This window comes from Aythya fuligula, chromosome 2 (assembly GCF_009819795.1).
Source record: "Aythya fuligula isolate bAytFul2 chromosome 2, bAytFul2.pri, whole genome shotgun sequence".
NCBI lineage: Eukaryota > Metazoa > Chordata > Aves > Anseriformes > Anatidae > Aythya > Aythya fuligula.
In genome coordinates this window covers 2,852,954-2,877,919 of record NC_045560.1, presented here as the reverse complement: position 1 = coordinate 2,877,919, position 24,966 = coordinate 2,852,954, and the positions used below count along the sequence as shown (strand labels likewise).

At 46.5% G+C, this 24,966-nt stretch overlaps 1 protein-coding gene across 1 annotated transcript in view; it reads left to right on the top strand.

Annotated features, from left to right (window-relative positions):
• The window catches only part of WNT9A (Wnt family member 9A), a 49,283-nt gene that overhangs the window by 12,971 nt on the left and 11,346 nt on the right, over positions 1–24,966 (top strand). Inside the window, exons 2-3 of the mRNA XM_032182890.1 lie at positions 20,513–20,772; positions 24,285–24,547. Of these exons, the coding sequence (XP_032038781.1) occupies positions 20,513–20,772; positions 24,285–24,547 (523 nt within the window). The remainder of the gene's footprint in view (positions 1–20,512; positions 20,773–24,284; positions 24,548–24,966) is intronic.

The window sequence follows — 24,966 nt, the reverse complement described above, 5'->3', positions numbered from 1 at the left end:
CAGGACAGTGAGTCACACGCTAGTTTTTCTCTGCTGTCTTTAACCCCCTGGATAAAATGACAGTACTTCACTAATAGCATGTTTCCAGTTGAAGAGGAGCTGTGGTTGTAAAAGAGCTTGGCCTCTGTTTCCCTGAAGCTTGACTGAAAAATTGTCTTTACGCCTGTGATGTGTGAAGCAAGATAATTCTTGCTTTGGAGACAGCTGGGCAGGACAGGGGGTTTCTCAGGGGTTTTACACATCAGGTGATGTGCTGGGGAGAAGAGGGGAATCCTACCAGTACCAAGTGGGGAGAAGATTCCTGAACAGGGGGAAAAAATGTTGTCACAATTTTTTTCCCCTTTATTCTGACGCTAGATGTCTTGTCTCTGCTTTTCTAAGGGAGAGGGATGCTGCAACCCCCCTTGCAGCTGAAGCTTTCCATCTTTCTAGTCCATTAACCCATTTAATACCATTCTGGCCCCCTCAGGCTTCACTTGGGACCATGGTTTTGCTGCTCTGCGCCCTAATTTATCACCTGTTGAGTGAGTCCAAGAAGGCTGGGGTGGAATAGTTATGTGGTACAGATTTGCCATCTTTCACAGGGAAGGGAGAAGGAAGGGTTAAACCCCATAACTGTGCTGAGCATCAACACTGTTCCTGGTCCTGCTGCTTCAGCCTGCCAGGGTGAAAGTTTCTTTTGCTAATCACCCTGTGTAATTTCTCTCCTTCTCTTTGTGATATTTCAGCTCCTCTACTTAGTTCAGCATCGTTTAAGAAATAGGTGAGCAGTTTGGGTGGTCAAAAGGAGCATCTGGGCAGCTATGTGGGCTTTTTTTTTTTTGGGGGGGGGGGCGGGAACAAACCTGGGTTTCTTTAGCTTGTGTGTTTTTTTTTTTTTGTTTGTTTTGTAATGTTTTGTTTTGTTTTGTTTCTGCTCTTCTGAAGAGTCCCTATGCTGCACGCTGCACAGGAGATGAGTGCATACAAGTAGGGCATGGATGCTGCTGCCCTGCTGTGAGCCTACTCTGTGCTGTGAGGCAGCGGCAGTGAACCTGTTCCAAAATCCCTCAAAGGACATGCTATGCAGCCCTGCAAGGCCTACGTCTCACTTACAGCCTTGGAGAGGCATGCACGAAGCTCCCAGCTTCCCTTCTAACCAGGCAGCTGGAGGTGTTCTGGGCCTGCTGAATTTTATTTGGGAGAGCAGAGGTGGAAGGATAAAGCAGGCCACCACGGCTTGATTGTAAAATGGGTCAGGAAAGCCCCTGTGTGGAAGCATCTGAATGGTCCCTGGCAGACGCTTTTCCACACCAGCCTTTCAAATATTCAGTGAAACGTGGTCCACAGTGAAACCAGCCACTTTCATTGGTGCTTCACCTCCCAGCAATTAAGGCTTTCCTCTAATTGGTGATGGCAGTTCCTCTGGCTGAACCATAAGCTGATTATTTTCATGCTGTTGAGGAACTCCTCCTTCCCACCCTTGTAGCAGCATGTGCATTGCTGAACACCATTGCTGTGGGCTCCTCAGTCCTCTGCCTCCTGCAGGCATGGTCACAAGATAAGCACAAATGATGATGTGTATATTTACTAATATAATCAGGTGTTAAACTCGATTTCTCTGGTTAATTTCCTGTAGCAGAATTGTAAATCTGGTCCTCTGTCTTGCTAGATTTTGGTGGCAAGCTCTGATGCAGTCAGCAGCACAAAGCGTTGATGTTTGTTTTTTTTTTTTTGTTGTTTAAGATACAAGGCCATTTACCTCACTTAGGAGGCTATTCCTCTGGGCAGTACTGAAGAAAATGACTACCGGGTAGCCATCACATTTCGTGTGAGCAGCAAACTTGTTAACCTCACTCCTGAGAAAATGCCAAGGCCTTGCTGAATGGGGATGTTAATTTTTTACTTGGGGATGGTGCAGCCTTCCAGCATTATGATCCACGAAGAGGCATATCAAACATCCTGCCATGCTGTGTCATCTGCAAAACCTCCTCCTCATCTCCTAGGGATGCTGGGCCAGGCTGGGGCAGTCTGGGGGGATCTTTGAGGTAGCTCTTTGAAGGCCTCTCTGATGAAGCAATGCTTTTAAGAAGTAGGCTTTTCAGCAGAAGGCAATAAATAGGGTTGCAGGTGCTGGGAAAAATAGTATCGCATTAGACAAGGGGCCGGATCCCCTGAGGCACTGCTGTCCTTCCGTGCAGCAAGTTGGAGATGAAGATCTGCACTGGCTAATTAGTCTCGGGCCTCTATCTCAGGGGCATCACCCTTATGCAGAGCTTGCAGCCAAAAGGCCTCGGACTCCAGTGGCTGAAGGCAGCTGGCCTTTAATTGAGTTTGTAACCACCATCTAAAGGAGGGAGGCTAATGAGCTGCTTTTGTGAAGTGGAAGCTGATCACATCAAAGAGCAGCCCTATATTGTGCCCTCCCCTGGGGTCTCCCAGGATGGTGGTGGGGAGCTCCAGGGCTGCTCTTGTGTTGAGGAGTGCTGGAAACCTAAATGTGAGACCCTTGGAGACTTGTGAGTGGCATTTTGGCCCCAAGTTAAATGATTCTGCTTGAGATGTGACTTCCACTGTGTATTGCTACCACCACTGGGCAAATGTCAAAGTAGCTGCAGGAACTGGCCCTTAAAATTGGTTTTCAGTAGGCAGAAGAAATCTGACAAGGCCTGAACTGAAGTCTCCCTTCTATCAGCCTGTAGTCTGAGGGATACTGCTCTGTTGTATTTGTGGGGTCTGTGGGGTTTCCATGCTTTGGTTGCAGGCTGTGGGAATGGACCACTTTTTATACTGCGACTTGTCAAAAGTAACTGCTGTAGAAAATGCCCAATTTCAGACAAGAGGTAAATGGTGTCAGAACTGGGAGCAGTGCTCGAGTGAGTTGTTGGTGAGAGGGTTTGGTGGCTTTTTGTGGTTTCATGTTGTTAAGTATGAGCTTCAGAAGCTGAGTTCTTGCTGTGATCAAGTGAGGAGGTGAGGGAGTGGATGGAGGAGCTGAACAACAGATCCAAATCTAATGTAGCATTTAGGCTGCTGTCAGGTCCTGTTGCTGGCTACAGGGACTGGTTTATAGGATACCAAAAAGACAATTATTTGTAGACTAAGCTGATTAATCTCTAGTCCAGTTAGACAACGAGGTCAGCATCTTCTTGAGTACTTGTATGTATATGCTTAGCAGAAAGATGGTGCTCTCTAAAAGTCCCTAAAAATTGCTGTCCCCTGTTGTGGGATTTTTGTACGTCCTGCTTAATGGATTTGGACTGGAACACCTCCTGATCTCTTGCTGCCCTGTTTTCAGTAGCCTCTGGATACCCTGGGGGCTGTTGCATTTAGATGCTGGTATAATTTTGTAAGGATTTGCCCTTTCTAATGGTTTCTTTCCCACCTCACTTTTTAAAGCTGTTCTAATTCCAAATTGCCCTAATTGTGATATGCAAATTTTAAAAGGAAAACCGCAGCCAATGTATTTTAAGATTCTTATGGGCCAGCAGCCCCCTGCTTAACATGATAAGTTCGGATAGCTTTTCTCAGTAAGGAAAATAAAAAGCCTTCCAAATCAAGAAAATTATGTAAGCAAATCCGATAAGCGTGCTCTAAAATTAAACCTGCCTTGCAAGCTCTGAGGCCTTCAGTGTGAAACCAACAAAGACTATTTTGGGGAGGCTGTAAAACCTTGTCTGGGGCACGTCCAATGATGTCCTGAAATTCTCCTTCTCCATTGATCCTCTCTGATGCAACCAGATGTGTAGGAACCTGAAACCGATAGGGACCATCCTTGTCCTGTGACCACCTCCCCAGCTGCTCCTGCTGTGCAGCATCCCACTCTGAGGTGTGACGTTGAGTGCAGTTGTAGGTTGGGGTGGCTGTGCTGTGGTGGAGCAAAGCAACGTCTCACTTGTGATGCCTTGCATGAGCTTCCTATGCCAGGAGTTTGCAAGCTGTTATATGCACTCTGCAAATGATAATTATTTTAAGATGAAGTTGGCAAATGGCATTAGAGAGGTTTTTACTTGTATTTTTGCCATACACCAATGTCCTTCCACCACTTCCCACACCTCTATGTGCATTGTGAGGATCCCTCTTGTCTTACTGCTGTTTTCACCCTCCCTCTTGTTGTATTTTTTTTTTTTCCTTTTCTCCTTTTTTTGCAGTCTCATAAAGCATCCTGTTAGTATTGTCCTCCAGGGATTTGTGTCTCCATGAAGTTTCCCCATGGGCATTCTGGTACCAAATTCCCTTCCAGCTTGGAGCAGGAGAAGGGGAGACCTTTGTCTTTGCATGCAGTTGCTAGCACAGTAACTCCAGCCACAGCAGGAGCTATTTGACCTCCTTTTGAGCATTTGTGCTGAGATAGCATTGAGCTTTTGATAGGCTGGGGTGATCTCAAGAGGTTCATGGCACTTCTAGCTGAAGCCAGATATAAACACCTGGAAAGTTTTAGCAGGGAGCAACCCTCACGTTATGCTTAGTTCTCGTTACGCCCAATAGATCTGTCAACTCAGCCGCAAAAGGTATTTCCATCTGGGGAAAAATCTCCCCTAATTTTGTTTTACTCTCTTATTTGCAGACTGATGACAGGTTTCTAGCAAACACACAAAGCACTTGTTAACGTTGCTTTCCTTCCCCTTTTGCCTGAGTCATTCTCTTTCTTTCTTGGCCTGTGGTCCCCCTGAGTTCTTGCAGCCAGGAGACACTGAAATCATAAATGTGCAAAATACAAGATGGATAAACATCTTAATCTCACGGATACTTCAATCTAAATGTTTTCCGAGGCCCTCCTTCAAGAGGGATTAGCCAGTAACCACGTCTGAAAGGTCGCAGCCTTGCTTCTCCTTGCTCTGCTGCTCAGGATGCTAAATGCGTATGAGAGCTTCAGCAAAAGGCTTGAGATGCCATCACCATTCTCTGAGGCTAACATGGAGCATCTGTGTGTCCTCTTAGGCTTTGGACATTCATCTTGGAGCTCTGCCTGCCTCTATTAGCCATTGTGATAGCGTTGCCTGGAGCACCCAAATGTGACATGTATCAACTGGCATTTTGGCTGCACTAAGTGTAAGATTTTTCCAGTGTTGGTTTATATCTTTTTTTTTTTTCCCCTCAAGTGTGTGCATATTACTGTTATGATTTATTTTCAGGCTATAACTTTGATTTTATCGCTTGAAATACTTTGGAAACTTGGAGGGCCTTTTTAATTAGTTGCAAACCCTCTTTTAACGTGGAGGAAAATTCCAATGTGAAGAATGCTTTTGATTCACAAAGAAATTAAGTTGCAGAGCTCAGGTCGAAAGGTTTCCTATCATCTCTGCATTATTTGGGCCTAACTTTCCTCCCTAAAGCTGCTGTTTACATTGATAAACTTGTCTTTGCTTCTTGCTAGCTCCAGATTAGATCAGAGTTTGTTACTGAAATGTCAAGACTATCCATGTGGATGACCTTTGGTGAATAGCTGGGTTGGAAGTCATGAGCATACAAAACTGATGTCTACTTAAACTCTCAGAGGATGGATGAAAGGAATTGGTATAAGCTTACAAAAATAGTGGTTTTGATGTGGTAGTGATCATTTTGTGCTAGGACAGGTTATGCCTTCTTCCTTCTGCTTTGAAACCTGTTGGTAGCCTGTAATGCAAAAAAAAAAAAAAAAAGTGACTGTCTTCTGATGATTCCTTTGCTGTAAAATAAAATGTCTGTCCCAGATTTTAGTTTCAGTATTTCTTGTTGCTCCAGCTGCATAAGCAATATGCTGTTGGGGCACTTTCAACCACTGCTATTTTGGGGCTGGAGAGGGGTAAACTAGAGGGATTACCTTCTCCACCACTCAGAAAACAAATGTCACTCAGGGGCTCATGGTGGAGAGAAAGCTGGCAAAGCAAGCGGGATCCTGCCACTCTTGTTCCTGTGGTTCAGCCTGCAGATCTGCAAGTGCAACCCACCCTCGTGGGGCTGCAAGGAAGTGAGGTGTGAGACTTGTGGGTTTGTGTCCCTTGGGGTTGGGGAGCAGGTGTGGGAATGCTGGATGCTTCCATAATCTTAGGGAGGGCAGGGGAAGGCTTGGCACAAGACGTGTGCTCTTGCGGGGATGAGGGATGAAGGCTGGGGGTTGGGATGGTTTTCTTGATAATGGGCCAACTGGAAAGTCTTAAGTGCAAATGAAGAAAAGGGAAGGGGAATCTGATACTGTCTACCAAGGCAGGATGTACAATCTGGGAGAAGGATGTAGCCACGTTTCATCACAGTGCTATGGGGTTTCAGTTTGGGATTAAATAGCAGTGCTGTTTCCCAGTGATTTGCTTAAATTTGCTAGGAAATCTTCATGTTTGTAGAGAAGACCAAAGGCATGTCTTGTCTTGGTGCTTGCACCTTTTCAAGATGAAATATCCTTGAGTCTCCTAAGTATCAGCTTGCATTCATAGCCCTCCTTTCAAGTGTGCTTTGCCACAGGTTTTGAGGGCAAACATAACTCACTCTAAAGTGGAGTGCAAAGCATTGCTGGTGGTTCAGCTGGCTTTGGATTTCTTTTGTCCTGACTTTCATCTTCTATGTGTTACCTAGTATTGAGTGGACAGCTCACATCTTGCTTTCCCTGTGTTTTAAGAAAGCTTGGTGGGGAGACTTCTTCATAGGGAAATAGTTTATTTTCATGAACAAACATCAGAATTTGCTCATGCTTCAGGAACACTCTTTAGTTTTTGAGTTTTGGCTGTATAGCTGCGTGCCTTTACAACACTTGGAAATTAAGTTAGATTCTACCAGCCTGACTTTTTTTTTTTTTTTTTTCAGCTCATTGGCTCTAATTCTGATAGGTTCTGTGTAGTAATGTCCTGTATCATCCCGGGGACAACGCTTCAGTCTCCAGACTGAGTGAGGTGGCATGTGGGAATTGTAAAGTGAGCCCACGTGCATTTTGAAGACAGATGGGATCTCCATTTCAGGCTGGAGTTGCTCTGGTTGAGAGTGGCTCTAATGAATATTTGTTGATGGAATAGTCCAGGGAGGGGGTTCTCAGGGTTCATTGCTACAATCACAATAAGATATAAGGGCTTAAACTTGTTCAGCCTGGAGAAAAGGAGGTTTGGGGTGACCTTATTGTTCTTTATTAGTACATTAAAGGAGGGTGTAGAGAGGTGGGGGTTGGTCTATTCTCCCATGTACCTGGTGACAGAATGAGGGGGAACGGGCTAAAGTTGCTCCAGGGGTGTTTTAGGTTGGATATTAGGAAGAACTTCTTTACTGAGAGGGTTGTGAGGCATTGGAATGGGCTGCCCAGGGAAGTGGTGGAGTCACCATCCCTGGAGGTCTTTAAAAGGTGTTTAGATGTTGAACTTAGCAATATGGTTTAGTGGAGGACTTGTTAGTGTTGGGTCAGAGGTTGGACTTGATGATCTTGAGGTCTCTTCCAACCTAGACAATTCTGTGATTCTGTGAAAAATGCATTTGGTTCATTGTGGGTGTTTTAAAGATGTTGAGACAGAGCTCAGACAATGCTATTGAGAATCCACATAAGCATCCTGTCAGATTCTTGAAGTCAGCTTTTATTTCATTATTGCTGATTACTTAAAATTTTTATTATAGTTTATTCCATGATTAGTTGCTGTCATTAGAGTAACCCAAAACCTCAGTACTCAGGAAAATAAGGTGTGCTAACGACTTGTGAAAGGCTATAGAAACTGACTGAATTTGCCTTGTGTAGTTCCTTGCTTGAATGGGTTTTAACTTTCCAGCATGTTACTCGTCACATTTGGTGCTTCCCTGCCTTCTTTCTGGAGGAAATGAAGACCAGACAGGAGTGTGGAAGAGAATATCTATCTAACACAGTGCTCCTTTGTAGGATGTTTTCACATGGCCTTTTGAGATAGAAACTGATTTCCTAAGGTGTGAACATAGCTATGCTGATGTTTCCTGACCCTTGAATAGATGAATTACAAGTGAACACATAAAATTTTCTTAATTTCTACTTCTAGTTCTCAAAACAGTTGACAAGGAATAATTTAAATGCAAGACTTTCAAATCTCCATCTCTGTTTCACAGATGAACTCAAAAGCATACTGAATTCAAGAGAAGTTTAGGATTATAAATCATAGTTACTTTAAATGAGACGTTAGCTAAATGTCTTTGTGAATGTGGGCAAAACCAGTCATCCGGTTCTGGGCTGGGAGATGGATCATGTGATTTCAGAACTTAAACAATTTATTCTGTAAGATGGAGTATCAACTTAGGTCATTTTAGTAGAGGTGACTGCAGAAAGTGCACTGGTTGGATTTTGTTCTTCCCTGTTGGATATTTCCCTGATGTGTAGATTCATGGAGCATCTCTCAGAGCTGCTGACCTTACTACAGTTTCTCATAGTCAGCTGAAATCTCATGCCATTTGTTCAGATGGATCTTGATAAAATTTCTATGGGAAAAGGTTCAAATCCTGCTCTGTAGGCTTGTGTAAGAGAGTGGATCCAAAGAACTTTGGGGGATTTAAGGAGTATAACTATTAAGACAAAGGGAAATGGGCTGTACTTCCTTTCTACCCCAAGCACACTGGGGCTGTGTGCTGCATCAGGTTTGCATGCTGGGATAATTCCAAGTGTGTGGATCACCTTCCCAGGAGAAATGTTGTGTTTCTTCTTCTCCTTGAGATGCTTTCTAGCTGCTTGTCTTGCACTTTTTACTTCAGTATTGAAAACGTTTCTACCTTCAGATGCCTGCAGGCAATGGGAAGTAGTGGGGTACCGTAGCTCTGCATTTGCTGGGACTTCTGTGTCAAGCATGCTCAACTTGCAAATCAAGTTGCTTCCTCTCCTGGTTTGCTGTTCCTGAAGTCATCTTTTGCAGGCAGTGATTATACCTCAAGGCCTGCTCTGAGCTGCTTCTTGGGAGAGAGATGGAACAGTCCCAGCTTCATGAAACATGTATCTCACGGAGCTGGGGAACAGTTCTCTGCAACACGAGCTAAATGAATATGAATGCGGCTGTGGCATCCCACAGTGCTGTGACTTTATGTCCAGTCTTAAAGTGAGGCTCTATTCCCCCCCCTAAATTTGCTTGAAATCTGTCAAAATGCGGTGAAGAACAGCTTTCGTGTTTGGTGAGGATTGGGTGGCGAGGCGCAGTGTGACATAATGTGTCTTTGCCCTCTGTAATCTTTTACCCCTTCCAACATCCAGGAACACAAGAGCCGATTCAATTCTTAATCTTGGTGTAACGAAACCACCTCGTGGTTTCTGTATTTGGGTTGATCTAAATTGGGATGGCAGCAGTTCCTGAATCCAACAGCTTTGGGCTATTTTAGGTGGTGAAAATCTGCCATTGGCACTATGTAAAGCATTTATAATTAACAAGCTAATTATGTAAAATGCACACTGTCCACTTGTTAAGATCTTCTTAAAGTTTCATAATCTAATCAGAGTTTGCTATGTATAACACTTGGCTTGTTGTCCTTCTCCCTGCATTTTCAATGCAACGTGGATGGATGGATGATCAATACAGGAAGGAAATACTTTCCTTAATGCTGGTTCAGGGAGTGTGCCCCACATACTTTTTTAATACAATGGATAAAGGATTTCTTTTTAATTCTGGAGTGCAAACACATTGCTCTGGTGGACAATATTGTCCCTTCTGCTAAGCAGCAATCATAGAATAAAACTTTGGGCCTCCCTAGGTTTTTTTACTTTTTGACTATTTTTTACTATTTGACTTCTGTTTGTGTAAATTCTACATAGTGTAACAAAAATGTGCTCACTGCAGTCACCAAGCATCCTGAGGTTAATTACCGGAATTGTTGGCCAATGTAGGTCTGGCTGAGGTTCATGCTGATGTTCAGTAGTTCAAAAGGTGAGGATCCTGCCAGCAGCACAGGTTTGTTAAAGTCATCTTGGCTATTAATTTATTCATCATGTGTGATTGGCCACTGTTGCAGTGTCTGCATCTCTTCCACAAAACTGTGCATGGATTTGAGGAAGGGTTGCAATGTTCCTACAGTCGTGTTGGGCCTGGGTCTTTCTTAGTGGTGGGGGATGGTTGTTAGGAAGTTGATAGCTGGTGTTCACATTGTTGGTTCTTTCCTTTTTCGTCTCATTTGGATAAATTCTGGATTGGATGAGAGGCGTTTTGGGGTGCAGGGGAAATCAAGAGAGGGAGATCAATGTTGTTCAATGGATGGCAGTGAGGGAAGGCCCTCGCATCTGGAGTGGAAGACAACAGGGATTATGGTGTTGGTTGGCTTCAAGGCAACCTGTTCTGCAGCTTGGGTCATCTCACAAGAATGCTATCTCCTGCACTGTTGACTTGTCTTTATCTGATTAGTCTGAAACCTTTGCCAGAGCTAGTTCGTTTGGCTGGAGACCTGACCCTTGGAGTTTCATTGGAGCTTGTAAAACCCAAGGATTTCAAAGCTTCTTCAGAAAGATATTCATAGACACCTTTTGTCACAGAATGGCCTTAATATGAGAATCTTTCAATGTGTTCCTGCCTAGTTTTGTAAGGAACCAGCCTCTGCTCACAGTTGATTCCTACAGTCTCTGTTGGGGATGAAAATGAGGATAAACCTATATCATCCCATCAGCATAACATGTCACATGCATCCTGCTCTCTCCAGTGCCCAGAAAGTTTGTTTTTTCACCTGTTTAGTTTTTAAACCTTCCACGAGGATAATGTGACATTAGAGTGGAAAAGCTATCGCTGCTGTGCAGGGGAGGAATTGCAGAGCCGTAAACTGCTCCTAAAATAGATCAGATGATGTGTCAAACCGCCCAACCATCTAAATACTCCACGAGCTGACCTCCGTGTGATATCAAATAGGGGCTGGGCGAAATGTTTTGAGGGGAGGGGGAGGTGAAAACCCCCCTCCAGCCTGAACCTACACACTTGTTGCTAGAAGTTGTCATTAGTCCATGAGTTGATTAGGAAAATGTTGAGCCAGTCTCTGTGGCTGGGACCTTCAGGTCCTGAGAGTTATAGCTGGGGGTAAGGAGGGAGGAGAAAACTTCTCCAGTTGTTTTTCTGTCCTGAGGAGTCCTGCATTCACTTTGCATTCCCCAAAGAGTTAATTTCAGCCTTTTATCCCCCCCAGTTTTTGGGGTTTGTGTTGCCTGTAAACTTTATTTTTGCTGTTACTTCTGTGCTGTTGGAGTGGGTGCGTGCACATAGGGCTATCTGCAGGCAGTGAGGGAAGCTGCTGGGCTGGCTACGAGGAGTTTCTTTCCTTGCTGCCAATCTCTGTGGTCTGGGCAAGGGCAGCTCCATAACTGTGGCATCTGCTGAGAACAGACCGGGCAGTGTTTTGGACGGACAGCACGATTTATATGACAGACGGACCAGGGAGGGGGGGGAAGGAAGAAGCCGAGTCCTGTGGCATGATGCATGCTGTGGAGCTGTTACATTTGGGAGATAAGGCTTAACAAAGGGCTGGCCGAGGTGTTAGGGAGACAAATGGGCGATTCATTACAAAGTCAGATGTGTTCCCTGGCAGGGGTGGGTGGGAGAGACTGACACTGACACATGGCTGGCCGTGCTGGCGCTGGAGCCGTGCGAGGCATGCCCACGTCCCGGTGTGCTGGGGGCTGCCGTGGGTGGGAGGCTTGCTGGGGACGTGGTGGGGTGCTGGAGCTGCAGAGCTGGGGTGGACAAAGCGAGCACAGCAGCAGGAACCACTCCGAGAAAAGAGAGGGGTGCTATGATTGTGTGAATCCATCTGCATGGTGTTGCTGGTGTGTGCTTGAGGTCGCTGGGATGGTTCGTGCTTCCATCCTGAGTGCAGGTGGGTTAAATGCTGCACCCAAGGCAAGGTCCTGCAGCACATCTTGAGCCAGGTTTCTGGCTCAAGTGCTGAGAATGTAATGGAATCACAGGCCAGGTGAGATTGGCAGGACCTCTGGGTCTATCAGGTCCAACCCCTGCTTCAGCAGGGCCACCGAGAGCAGGGTGCCCAGGACCACGGCCAGGCCATCTTTTGAAGGTCCCCAAGGAGCTTTCAAGGAGACGTAATTCTGCCATACAGGGCCAAACTGAAGGTGTCTTCACCCAGACATAGACATCTAAGGACTCCAAGGAGAAATGGGAATAATGACGTGTCTCATGGCTTATCCTGCCTGCTTCAGGCAGTCAGTGCTGTCCTGCACCTAATATTATTATTATTTTTTTTAATGTTGCACCTCACCAGAGTGAGCAGGTCTGATCCCTGAATTACCCTGAGCAAAACTGTCCAGCCCTGGGCAGGTCTGCAGGGCTTTGGTGGGCTTCATGCAGAAGCTTGAGTGGTAGAGAGCCAGAAGCATGGACAGAAATTGCTTTGGGCACCTTGTGAAGGAGTGCCCTTACCCCACGTGGGATGCTTTCCTTTGCCTTCTTTGTGAACTTAATGGACCTCCAGTACAAAAAGCACAGTTAGCAGACATCTACAGGGTTTATTTTTAGTCTTCACTGTTTATGTTTCAAATTCTAAATATCCTTTGCTTAAAGGCAACTCTTCCCAGACAAGGGCATGTACCAAGAAAGACCATGAACTTGGATTTCCTTTGCTTAGAACAGGAAAGCAAAGCTGTTGCTGTAGGTTTATATCACAGATGACTTTCTGCCTTTTGGGAATTTGGTCTTCATTGTAGGAGCAGACGTAACAATTTGATGTGGCTTAACCCTTTGTTGCAAGAAAATTGTGCAACTGCTGTGTTCCCTTGGGTGATCTGTTACATATGTGGTCTTCTGGTCCTCAGCATCACCAGAAATGATTCAAAAACAAAGGGAGGGATGGTTATGTAAATTACTGTAAAGGTGATCTAGAAATGTTCCTTGTTTTTATGTTGTGGAGAGCTGTTAGGCCCGTTTCTGGATTAAAGTGAGCTGCTGTAATCCCCCTGTCAGGGAGGGAGCAGAGTTGCTGTGTGTTTTTTAACTGCAGCAGGGATCTGAGGTCCTGGGATGGGGGGGATGTCTGCCAGTGTAAACAACAAAAAAATTGCCCCTTCCTTCCAACAAACAAACAAAAAACAAGCCAAAAAAAAGCCACCACAAGGTGGTTATTTTCCTGCAAGGAGGGGAAGTTTGGTGTTACTACGGGACATAAACGTGTGTACGATCATCTTGCACCATTTCATCCCATCACAGAAAATATTCTGAAAACCTCTTTCCTCCTTCCACCCCACGTAGCACTAAAAGGGTTAAAACAAACCTTTTATTCTCTTTTCCAGGCTCATTCCTTCATCTTCTCCCATCGCATTGCTCCCCTCTTTCCCTTTCCCTGCACCAAAGCTCCCAGCTATGGGTTGCCTACGGTCTAGTAGGACACGTGCCAACTAACTTTTTTTTTTTTTTTTTTTTTTTAAGCCAAAAAAAAAAAAAAAAAAGAAAAAGCAAGCAGTGGCCAGAACAGCAGGCAGGCGGGGGGCCAGGAGCTGTCCAGCTGGGGAGTGGGCACTGGCGGGGGGCTGATTCCTGGCACCGGCTGAGGAGGGTGAAGCTTAAAGCTGTCTTAAATCGGGAGCGAAAGCCCCTCCTGCTGCCTAGCCCATGCATTCCACTGGCACTGCAGTTCACCGGCTGGTTTTAAGTTGGGTTAAAAATCCCCCATAAATCTGGCTGATTGTTGCTTCATTCTTGAGAGGATGAAGGGGAGAGGAAACAACTTTCCCCTCCTCTTCTCCCCCCGCCTCCCTCCTCCAGCTCTGCCCACTTGCAGGCACAGGCAGCTCTTGGGCTTGAGGGACCTGGGAGCTCCCAGCTGATGGCCACCAGGTTGCAAAAACACCACCTGAAGGTGTTTAGTTTAGTGACACTTCTGAAGGTCATTTGGGAGCTGTTCATCCCCTTCTGGCATGAGCCATGCAAATTACAGGGGAATATTGCAAAGGCTCTCAGAGATGGTCCTATATCTGCCCTCGCCCCGTGCCATTTCCATGCCGGTGAATCTCAGCTCTGCCACTTGCCGAAAATAAGATGCCCCTTGCTCTCGTGGACTGGAAACTTGCTGAATACGGTTAGTTGTAAGGAGAGGGAGGAAGGGGGAGCAGTAGCTTAGCCTTGTGGTTTGGACACAACCCATGGGCTGAAAGACCAGAGCTTGGTTCCTTCCTCTGCTGTCAGGTTTCTCTGATTGCTCATGTCCTCCTCACTGGGGAAGGGGAGGGAGAAGGGAAGGCACACTTCCTTCAGGGAGTGCTGTCATTCATAACCTGCACGGCTCTCCTGCCCTGCATGGGTGGGAAATGCTGCAGCCAAAGTATTTGCTTGTGGTGTTTCTGGTTGCCACAGGGCAAAAATAGCTGTTGCTCATGGCACCTTGGTCCCATAGGTTGTACACAGGAATGTGCCTTCCCAAGAACGTCTCCATATCTGAACAGAGTCACGTATTCCCTGCTCTGTCTTTGAACTATTTTGCCTTCAGTAGCTAAACCTTCATATGCTGTGTGCCAATTTTTTATTATTTTTTTTTGGTAATTTGTGCAGAAGTTAAGGGCATGCTTTGGCATGAGGTTATATGGAAGCTTATTTATACATGCAGCAAGCATTTTGTATCTGGGAGGCAACCCTCCCTGTCTTGCCCCATTCACAGAAAAATCCCTTCTTATCTGCTGTGTTAACTTCTATGTCGGTCTGGTGGGGCCAGGTCTCTTCTCGGGTAGGACAGCTGGCCTGGGGAGTGGATTTCTCTTGCTTGGACCACTGCATTCAGCAGCCTGGGAGAAGTCCTCTGACTCCTGGGTGAACTTCAGCTAAGGCTAAAGTGGGAAACTTGGACGTAAATGACTTCTGTGGTAACACCTGGGTCTGAAAAGAGCTTAGTAATTTGGGATCAAAGAGTGGTGAATGCTAGAAGCATTGCTCCAACATTGCCCGTGTGAGTGTGAGAAGTATTCAGGGGAGCTGTGTGGGACAGGAAAAGCTAGAGACTTGCAGCAAAAAAAAATATCTTACTTCCAGATGCAGGCATTCTCTCTACTTTCCCTGGATGCTAGAAATGACTCTTTCTATGCAAGAGAGCCTGGCAGGGTTGTGTGGCAGCTCCTTCCAGGCCCGCTCCTCTATCACCTTAGCCAGGATGATGAGAGCCTGGAGGGAACTGCTCTGTAGGTCTATCTAGGAAGAGGAGTGATTCATGACAGGTTAAATGACCAAAGCTTACCAGAATCTATACCTTTCATCTCCTTAAAAAGAAAATCTGAGCATACTTGCTGAGTCTGATGGAGACCGATGCTTTCTTCAGTAAGTGAGGTCTATTGGTTTGGAAATTCCCCCAGGCTGTAGTTTGTCTCCTCTTTATCCTCCTGATTCCCACATTCATAAGCAGAACCAGGACACTGAAGACATTTCCCATCCTTTATTTGCAAGGATCATGAGCATAGGGTATGGCTTCTTTCCATCTGCTCCTGCCATGTGCTGCTGGAAGCGTGTCACGTTGTAGTGGTCTACCTGGTGGGGGCTGCTGCTTGCTTCTTTGCAACCAGAAGCTGCAGCTGAGTTGTGTGTGCTCTTGGCTAAAGAGGAGGCCCATGTCTGAGGGGTTTCCATCTAGAGAAAAGCTCTGGGGTTGTGCACCATGGTACTGAGGAGGAGATAAGGATCAAAATAGCAGTTGGGACATAGGTGTCTTGAGAATCACAGCATGTGTAACTTGGGTTTCCAAATGTTTGTTTGTTTTGTTTAAAGTTTCCAACATCAAGGCACTATTGTTTGTGGAGAATGTCATAGAGAGCAAAAACAGGTGTGCACAAAACAGCAAGGTGGTTAGGATTGACCTTAAATGACATACACAAAGGGCAGTGCTCTATGGGTGATGGCAAGAAGAAGAAACCAAATACCCCAGAGTTATCTTCATGGAGGAACTTAATTTATGCTGAGATTGCAGGATATTGTAGAAGCTCAAAAATCTTTGCTGAGGCTTAGAGAATACCTTGCATTATTTTATTTTTTTTAAAGGGTATTCCATTGGACATGGGATATTTATTTATTTATTTATTTATTTAGGCATATGTGTTCATTAGCCAAGGTAGGAAATTTTTGATTTTGTTGCTTGGAGGATTGCAATGGATTTTGAAACCATTATGTGACACTGGGTTTTGTTATCTTAGTGAGGCGGCAATAGATGCCAATATCTGAATGCTGGGGGTGAGCACTGTGTGTTGGAGCAAAAATGCTTAGCTCTGACTTTGAGGTACTGAAAGAAAACTAGGGAACTATGTTTTAGTATCACAGGGGAAAAAGCGTTCTCTGACTTTAAATGCTTTGAGGCCCACTTGTGCTTTGCAAGCTCTGGCAAGAACAGAGCTGAGTTTTTGGTGGGTGATCTCCTGATAGCTTTGTCCAAAGGATGTTGAGTTACCGTGTGGGCACAATGGTGGCATCTGTATCTGTGAATGAGATGGTTGGCTATTGAAGAATCTACTCTTATACCAAATATCTATTCCTAGTTTTCTTGGACTTTTGACCTTTTATACTTCAAATAGCAATTACCTTTTTTGGGATGGGGAGGGAGCATGGTAGATCAATGTAGGAAAGCCTCTTTGTAACACTGCAGTGGGGGAGAGGGAGAGCAGCTGTAGGTTGTTGGATGCAAGAAGCAATATGTATGTCTGGTGGTCCAGCATAACTCTGGTTCTTGAGTTATGGAGTCATTAGTGTAGGTATCACAGTGACAAGGATTAGTGTGTACTGCTTGTCAACTTCTCAAAACCTTTTTTTTATTATTATTAGAAGAAAAGAAAAGTGCTGGCAAGAGAAGAACAAGGATTGGAAAAGTGGCGATACCACAGGAAAAGCATTCAAGTAAAAAGTGAAAATGCAATCATCTGGGGCCTTGTACAGATGTACCAAAGATAAGACTCCCTGCAGAGGAGGAAGCTCTGGGATAGAAACGTAGTACTTCAGCAGGCTGGCCTTTGGGGGTGCATATAGCAGAGGTGTTTCCTCACAGGAAAGCATCTCACCTTGACTCGTGTCTCAGGTGGCACTTGCAGAGGAAACTCTTGAGCATCTCAAAAATGAGAATGCACTCACAGATCTGTGTCATCCTTCTGTCTTGTCCCCATCAAATTCCTATTTGATGAAAATCCCCAGTTAAATACAGGGATGCTCAGGAAAGAATGAACTGATAAGGCAATAAAAACCCTTGACTTCCAAAATGAGATGAAAATGGGATCCACTTGAAATCACCTCTCTGGAAGGACAATGAGACCATGTTGCTACAGGCACCTCTTGGTGTGGGATGTGCAACATGGGATTTTGCAGTGCACAACCAAGGCAGTTGAATGCCATCAGCAGTGCTTGTGCAAACCTAACAGTTCTTGCTGCTCATGACCAGTGATGATAAACCACCTGGCCTCAAACCAGTGAGGGATTGAACTGGAAGGAGATTTGGAAGGCGAGCAATGCATGTGATGTTGCAAAATTCCTCTGAGCTAGGCGATACGGCACTGAGCAACCAGGTCCTCCCTGAGGGCTGGATCGTGCAAGCATGCTGCTCAGAGCAGAAGTCAGGTGAGGGGCACAGAGAAAGATCCGGACAAGGTCTGAAGCACAGGTTGATTCCCTTGGCTGTGTAGCCTTCAGATTGCCCTCAGTTAAATTTCACAGTTAGAGATTCCTGGGTGGAGTGAAACAAGCTATTTGCTCTCTGTCCAGTTTCCTAGAGGACAATCATCTTTGTCTGAAGTTCAGCCCCACCAATCTGAAATAATACAATAACATGGAGTGCTGGCTGGCACTTTAATCATAATTATGGACTGGATGAACATAAAAAAATATATTAAAAATAGCCAGCCTTCTTTTTCTCCTGTCATGAAAGATTTTTATGGAAGAAACAGCTTGGTCTTTGTGAGGAGCTGAGAAAGCATCCGACTCTGACACCGTTGCCTTACGGGACCTCACTCAGCCTAGGTTGCATAAAAGGGCTTTATGGGATTACAAAGGTTCCATGCAGTGGCAGCTCTGAGGCAGCATTTCAGGTGGGGGCACTGGCTCTCCCTTCCTCTGCCTGTGTGTGCTGGCCCAGTATGTGCACCTTGCTGTGGCATTGTCTAACACACGTTGATAACTGTGTGCCCCAGCTATCAGAGCTGGTGAACGTCTGCCTGAGCCTTTGAAAATGGACATTGATAATTAGCCTATTTAATGCCTCAGTTTCCTATTGTTTCCCAGGGCTTTCCATCTGCTCATCATAAGCAGGTGCTGGAAGCCTGTCCTCTGGTTCTGTGCAGCAACTACATGAACCTGTTTTTCTACCTTCTCCTTGGCCCAGGTTCCTTATTTTGTTTTTATTTAGGAGATTCTTACTAGGATCCCCTTAGAGCTGTGTGCAGTTGAGCTGTGCTCTCAGCAAGTTTTTCCAGGCTGCTCTATGAGAAACCACACACTGAAAAATCTGGAAGCCAAGCGTCCAAGGGGGAGGGTGAGGAAGGGGCTCTAAAGTGCTAAATGCTCCGCAGAAATCGTGGCCATGCGATCAATTCCTGTACTGCTGCTCCCTGCAGTAGCTGATCTGCTACGTGATACTCAGAGCTTCTGTTTTCCAGAGCACGCAGCTGACTGGTACCAGCTCAGCTGGAAAGGTAAACTGGACGAGGGGGAGTTGTGGGAAATGCTCCTATGCTTCCTCCCTCTCCTTTGCCAGCCGAGGGTATCCCTTGCACCAGCTATGGTGCCTGCAGGAATGAACCCTCTGAGAAAAAGTATTGATGAGGGCCAGGAATGAATGTCCTCGAGATTTTGTTACAGGTCATCCCTACTACGAAGCTTGGACCAAGCCACCTTTCTCATAAACAAGCCACAGGGACTGGGTGATGTCCCGTCTCCCTGGGCAGCAGTCGAGCCCGAGGGTTAATATTTGCCCATGTTTCAGGTGAAGTTTACTGCTTGGATGTATTTATCTGTTTTAGGAGCAGAATTTTTTCTTTTTTTTTTTTTTTTTGAAATAAAACTATTCTGGGAAATTTACATCGGTCACGCTAGTTTTCCATGTTTCCCACAAATCATTTTGACTCTTCATTTTTTACCATTGCAGCTTTTTTTTTTTTTTTTCCTTGAAATCCGTGTACTTTTAAAAGTAACAGAAGGAGAACATTTCCGTGACCATGTCTTTATGAAAAACAAAAACACAAATAACAAAACCCACAAATTTTACTTTTTTTTTTGGTATTTGTTTTTTGGCTCCTTTCTTTTGACCTCAGATGTTAAATCACCTCATTAAACGATTAGTAACAATTGTAGTCTGTCCTGGATGTTGCTTGGCCATGGCTCATGTCAGGATTGTGTATGTGTTGTACATGGGGGTTTGGGAATTCAAGCACCCTAGCTGCATGCCCAGAAGGACCACGCTCCTGGCAGGATGCGTCCCATTGATTGCAGCGAAATCCTCATTTAAAAAAAAGGACAACAAAGTGCTGTTCCTGGGATTTTTTTTTTTTTTTATGTTTTTTTTTAAGGGTTTCCAGGCTTGCTCTGTGTTCAGTGAAGTGGGTGAGCTTGTGCTCCACTCCTGTGCCCACTGCCCCAGTATCTTGGTGACCCTGCAGTGGTGGAGGCTGTGTAATCCTGGCGCATGTCTGCCTGTGCAGGGCTGCGATGTTCCAGAGCATTCTCAATTCCGGCTTTCAGCAATTCTTCCTTTTTGGCTGGGGAAACGTGTCTTTGGGACCTTCGAAACCCTACATAGTGATTCCCATTGACTGCGTGGACTGGCACCTGGCCGGAAGAGGGCAGAGCCAGGAGAGTGGGGTGCGGGCAGCCCGGCCAACAAACCGCTCATGAGCCCAGCAGATGTTCCTGCAGCCTCTCTGCTCCCCGGGGCCGATGCCAGCCTGGTCCTTTTCCAGCAGCTCGTCACTTGACACCGGGAACAGTCCGCTGGCTGCTTTTGTTGCACATTGGAGTCAAGGACCTTGTGCTCGGAGGAGGCAGGGGAGGGGAGAAGGCAGCGGGACACGTATTTCTTCAGGTCGTTTTTTAGTCATTCCTCATTAAAAAGCTTTTGGCAGCATTGCCTCTGAAAGCATATCCAGCTCGCGAGCCTCAGGCTGTGGCTTGCTGGGTTTTACGTTCAGATCTCTTCTGCTGAGGGCAGAGTGGCTGTGCGTGCTTTCTTGGCGTGTCCCTTGGGGTCTGGTGGGACAAGTCACCCTCTCCCCGTTCCCAAGCCAGTTCTGGCTCTGCCTGATGCCCTAAAATGATTTGTGGAGGGCACAGGAGAGTGGCTGCAGTGTTCTTGTCTTGCTGGTTTCCTGAGTTTCTGTGCTTATGTACCTTCTGTCATTTTTTCCCTATTTCAGTTTTAAATGAACTGTCCTGTGGCAGTTTTGAGTTTGGCAGGGAGGTGGCAATTGCCAAGCTCTTACATCCAAGCAAGCTCTGTGAGAGCTGGTGGAGAAAATTAATCCAAATATTGCTTCTTACCCTTCTCCTGCTCCCGCCCTGTGCACACACTGCGGAGAACCTCGCTGCAAAAAACACTTCTCACTCTGGTGCTGGTGAAGCCAGATGGGTGCTCAGATGGGCAGAGTCTGTTCTCATTTCTGCTGCACGCTGTATTTGTCTCCTCACCACCGTGCCCCTCTGTTCCTCCGCAGGCTGACGGGGAACGAACCCCTGACCATCCTCCCTCTGACCTCAGAAATGGAGGAAGCCGCCGTCAAAGCCCACTACAAAGTCTGTGACCGCCTGAAGCTGGAGAAGAAGCAGCGCAGGATGTGCCGGCGGGACCCCGGCGTGGCTGAGACCCTGATGGAGGCCATCAGCATGAGCGCGCTCGAGTGCCAGTACCAGTTCCGCTTTGAGCGCTGGAACTGCACCCTCGAAGGCCGATACCGGGCCAGCTTGCTAAAGAGAGGTGAGTGGGACAGGGGGCTTGTTGGTCTTGCTGGCACCTCCTGCACCAAGTATTTCCCACTGTGGTGTCTGTTGGTACATCCTGTGCCACTGGTGGGTGGTCACCTCCCCAGAGGTCCAACAAAAGTTTGTAGAAGGTAAAGACCGGGATAAAGTCAGGCTCAGCTCTTCTATGAAAGCACATAAGAGACAAAGTGTGAACCGTGTGGCTGCAATTTGTGTGTTTGCCGTGGCAGAGCAACCCCTGTCTGTTTCCCACCTCTGGCACATTGTTAATCTTTCAAGAAAGAAATTGAGAAAAAAGCTTGGTAAGGGAATGAAGAGAAAATGGACTGTTCTGTGCTGGTTTACTGGTGTAATTAGGGGAAACCCAATCATTATACACAGCAAAAACTCTGAATGCTTCTGTGCTCTGCTGCTTTGCCTGGGGAAAAGCTCCCTGGACATGCACGGGGGCAGTTCCCACAGCCCGTCCCAGCTGCACAGGTGGAGGTGACCAGAAGCTGAGGGGCAACAGGTGGTATTTTCCATGTCCTTCCTTGGCACCACCTCATATAGTCCAGTTTTCCTGCAGCCTCCCAATTAAATCCAGTTCTCATTTCTATCCTGAAGCTAATGATGCAGCAGGCCCATGTCACAGGTGGCTTTCCTGTGATTCAGGGGCTTCAGTGACTCCCAGAAAGTCCCAGGCTCAGTGATGGAGCTGGACCTAGAAATCCAGAGTGTGACGTGCTCTAAGATAAGGGTGGAGGTCTGCAGTGCCCCCTCTCTTGCTAATAAATGGGAATAAATTCAGAAGCGCTGGGGCTTAACTCATGCACTGTCACTGACGGCGGTGGAAACAAGGAAAGTCCTTATGAAACCCAAGAGGTCCAGCCAGAGCTGCAAGACATTTAAAAATATCTCTGCATGCCAGAGGAGTCCCTGGATTAGTGGCGCCTAGGGAAACCCAAGCACTTTCTCATGCTGACACCTGGAGGCCACAGCTTGTTCCTTCAGACGTGCCTGCCCCCGTGGACAGCCCTCAGCAAGGGGAGAGGGTATTTCAAAGCAGCCTGAAGGTTTTCTGCTGGAAAACACCAGCAAGAACCATCCCCCCCCCGCCTTGTCAGGACCCTGTGTAATGAATGGCAGTGCTGAGGGTTGCAGGGCTCTGTCTGCTGTCTCATTCTTCCGTGTTTTATGCCCCTGCAACATCTCAGCCCTCCACTGATGCTGTAAATCCTTCAGCCGTTGTTCCCGCGGCATAGCACGCTGTCCTGTAAATCTTTCTCCTCCTCTCCAGGAGCTGCTGGTTCCTGGTTCAGCATTGCAACGAGTGATACCCCAGGGCAAAGGGGTGTGTGTGCAGCCCACTAAGGCACAACTATTCAAATAGATCAGTGTGGGCTTGTTTTCTCTCCTCCAGGACAGGACTATTGCAACTTTTTAAAGAGAGGAAAATAAAGGGAGGGGGAAAAATCACTTAAAGTTTCCCCCTCTATTGTTCCACTTGGTCACCTGAACAGCCTGGCTGCTGGTTTGCAGTTTGGGCTGATGTGGTCTGTTTCTTAAAATAACAGGGGATTGTTTAAGGGACTTGTTATCCTCTTCGGATACTCGCAAACAATTTTGGAAATGGCTGAAATGGGATAGCCACGGATGGCAGGCTGTCGATGCACTGGGGGTTAGAATGCCTGCATTGATTTAAAGCTCATTATCTTGTTACAAAATATCTCGGTGCAATCAAATAGTGCATGGCAGAGATGGCTTTAAATCTGGCCAGAGCCAAATGTCACATGGACTAGCTTGGAAGCTGCCTGTGGGTGAGATGATACCTGTGCTGATGGGCACCGGGAATCTGTGGGGCTTTTGGTGATGGAGAACGGGAGGAGGAGAGCTGAAGCTGATGCAGGGATTGACAGGGGAAAGCCTGGTGAATGAGACATTCCTCCTGGCTTTGTGTCAAACCTGGTATGCAGGGTGGTGGCAGGGCACCGACGTCCCTCGGTGATTTCACATTTTCAGTGCCTCAAACCAAGAGACCTTCCCACAGATTGTAAATTTGTGGTGGCCGCTAAACTGTGCCAAGTCCCAGCTGGCTGCTGCTAATTGCAGTGTCTCAAGCTCTCAGGGGAGAGTGTGCATGCCCTGCTCCATCGTGGACTTTGTTAGCATGCTGGTACCTCTCCATGTCATAGCACAAGTAGTTGTGGTGGCAAGAGGCCAGTTCTACAACTTGGGAGCATGGAGGCTCAGGAGAATCTCTTTAGCATCCCTTACAGTGTGGTGTAGAAAAAAAGTTGAATCAGCCTACAAAAGATGAGAACTGCTAAGAAGGTGTTTAGTGGTCAACGTATCCATGAGTTTTTGTTGTTATGAATTAAATAAATCTGCTCTTCTTCAGGTGAGCAGGAATGGTTGGACAACTCCCAACAATTTGGTTTGAGACAGGCCCAGTGGGAGGACCAAGCCTCTGTCTCCTGGACTGGATTTTCACCTTTTTTTCTGCTGAATTTCTGCACTGTGCACCTGGCAGTGCTATGCGAAGGCAGGCTCTGGGGATGGGCCGGGCTAGCGCCCCATGAGCTCGCTTGGACTACCGTGAACCTCCCAAGGACCAGTTCCAAAAATGACCTGGCAGTGTCTCTGCCTGTCCTTGGTTGACACACCAGTTTACAGATATATCCACTACTGTCACCATCCACTTGTGTTATTTTTGAGTGGGGGATTTCTTGAGTCGCATCCAAAGCTGTTCTGGAATTGCATCTCAAATATGCAGTCGTTTACTGCTTCCATAGCCAGAGAATGGGGAGCTATAAATACTGGCATGTTTGCTTTTTATTTTTGTCTTTTATCATTTGTATTGAAATCATGAATCTCTCTGGGCCTCAGTTTACCTGGGGAGGCGGATGCTGTTGCAACACTGCAGATGCGCATAGAGGAGTTTAACAGTAACAACAGAAAAAAGGGTTGTGCACGGAAGGTTTGAGCTGTAAACAACCTCTTCAGGTATTTGAGGTACTGTCTTGGGTGACAGGCTGGCTATGAAGGGCTTCCAGCCCTCAGGTGCATTTGTTGACAATTTTGTTGGACTATATTAGGTCCTGGTGATTTTTATTTTTTGGTGTGGGAGAAGGTAGCCCTCATGGTTTCTACCTCAATCACCTGACTGGAAATTGGTGCTGGGCTCTTATTATTTGGTGGCCCCTTGGCAGGAGCAATGTTGTACCGTGATGCTGGTACCTTCACAGCCTGCCCAGATCTTGCTCACCTTTTTCTATTCTCAGGCAGAGACTGCAGAATGGCAGCCACAAAGCTGTTTATTCAATTTGGTTTTGTTTCAATCCTGGTTTATGCCACCTCGATCCATCATCCCGTGTTCTCTACCACATCCTCTCCTGCACCATTGGTGTCAGTAGAGCTTGGCGCACTTTGTTGCTCAAACCTTCCCATTATGTTTTCTTTACCTCAGTCTTTATTTGTTTTAAGACTGCTCCACCTGCAATACAAGCTGCTTCCTCTCTCCCTCAGGCTTTAAGGAGACGGCCTTCCTGTACGCCATTTCCTCGGCGGGGCTGACGCACGCCATGGCCAAGGCGTGCAGTGCAGGACGGATGGAGCGCTGCACCTGCGACGAGGCCCCCGACCTGGAGAACCGCGAAGCCTGGCAGTGGGGTGGCTGCGGTGACAACCTGAAATACAGCAACAAGTTTGTCAAGGAGTTCCTGGGGAGGAAGCCCAACAAGGACCTGCGAGCCAGGGTGGACTTCCACAACAACCTCGTGGGCATGAAGGTGAGCGGCGGGTGGGTGCAAGGCCTGTAAAGAGGGGAGCTGAGGGTTTCTTGGTGGTGATGGGGTTTGTGAGGGAAATAAATAAGGTTGTGAGGGAAATAAGGTGCTGTTCTGCTTGGAAATGGGATGCAAAATGTGTGGAGTCATCCTTTTTTTTTTTTTTTTTTTTTTTTTTTTTCCTGGAGGGGTGAATTCTTATTAGGGACCATGTTATGGTCACCGTACTCTAAGAATTGTACAAAGCCACTGGAGAGAAACCACAGGGAAAGAAAAAGGACTCTCCAGAAAACACGAGCTGTGTGAAAGGTCCCTGGCTTTTCCCAAGGAGGAGAGGGTCTTACACTGCAAAGGGACAGCAAGACAGGGTATCCAGTCTTACATGAGTTACAACAAGGAGGAAAGGATTTGCTCTGGAGCAT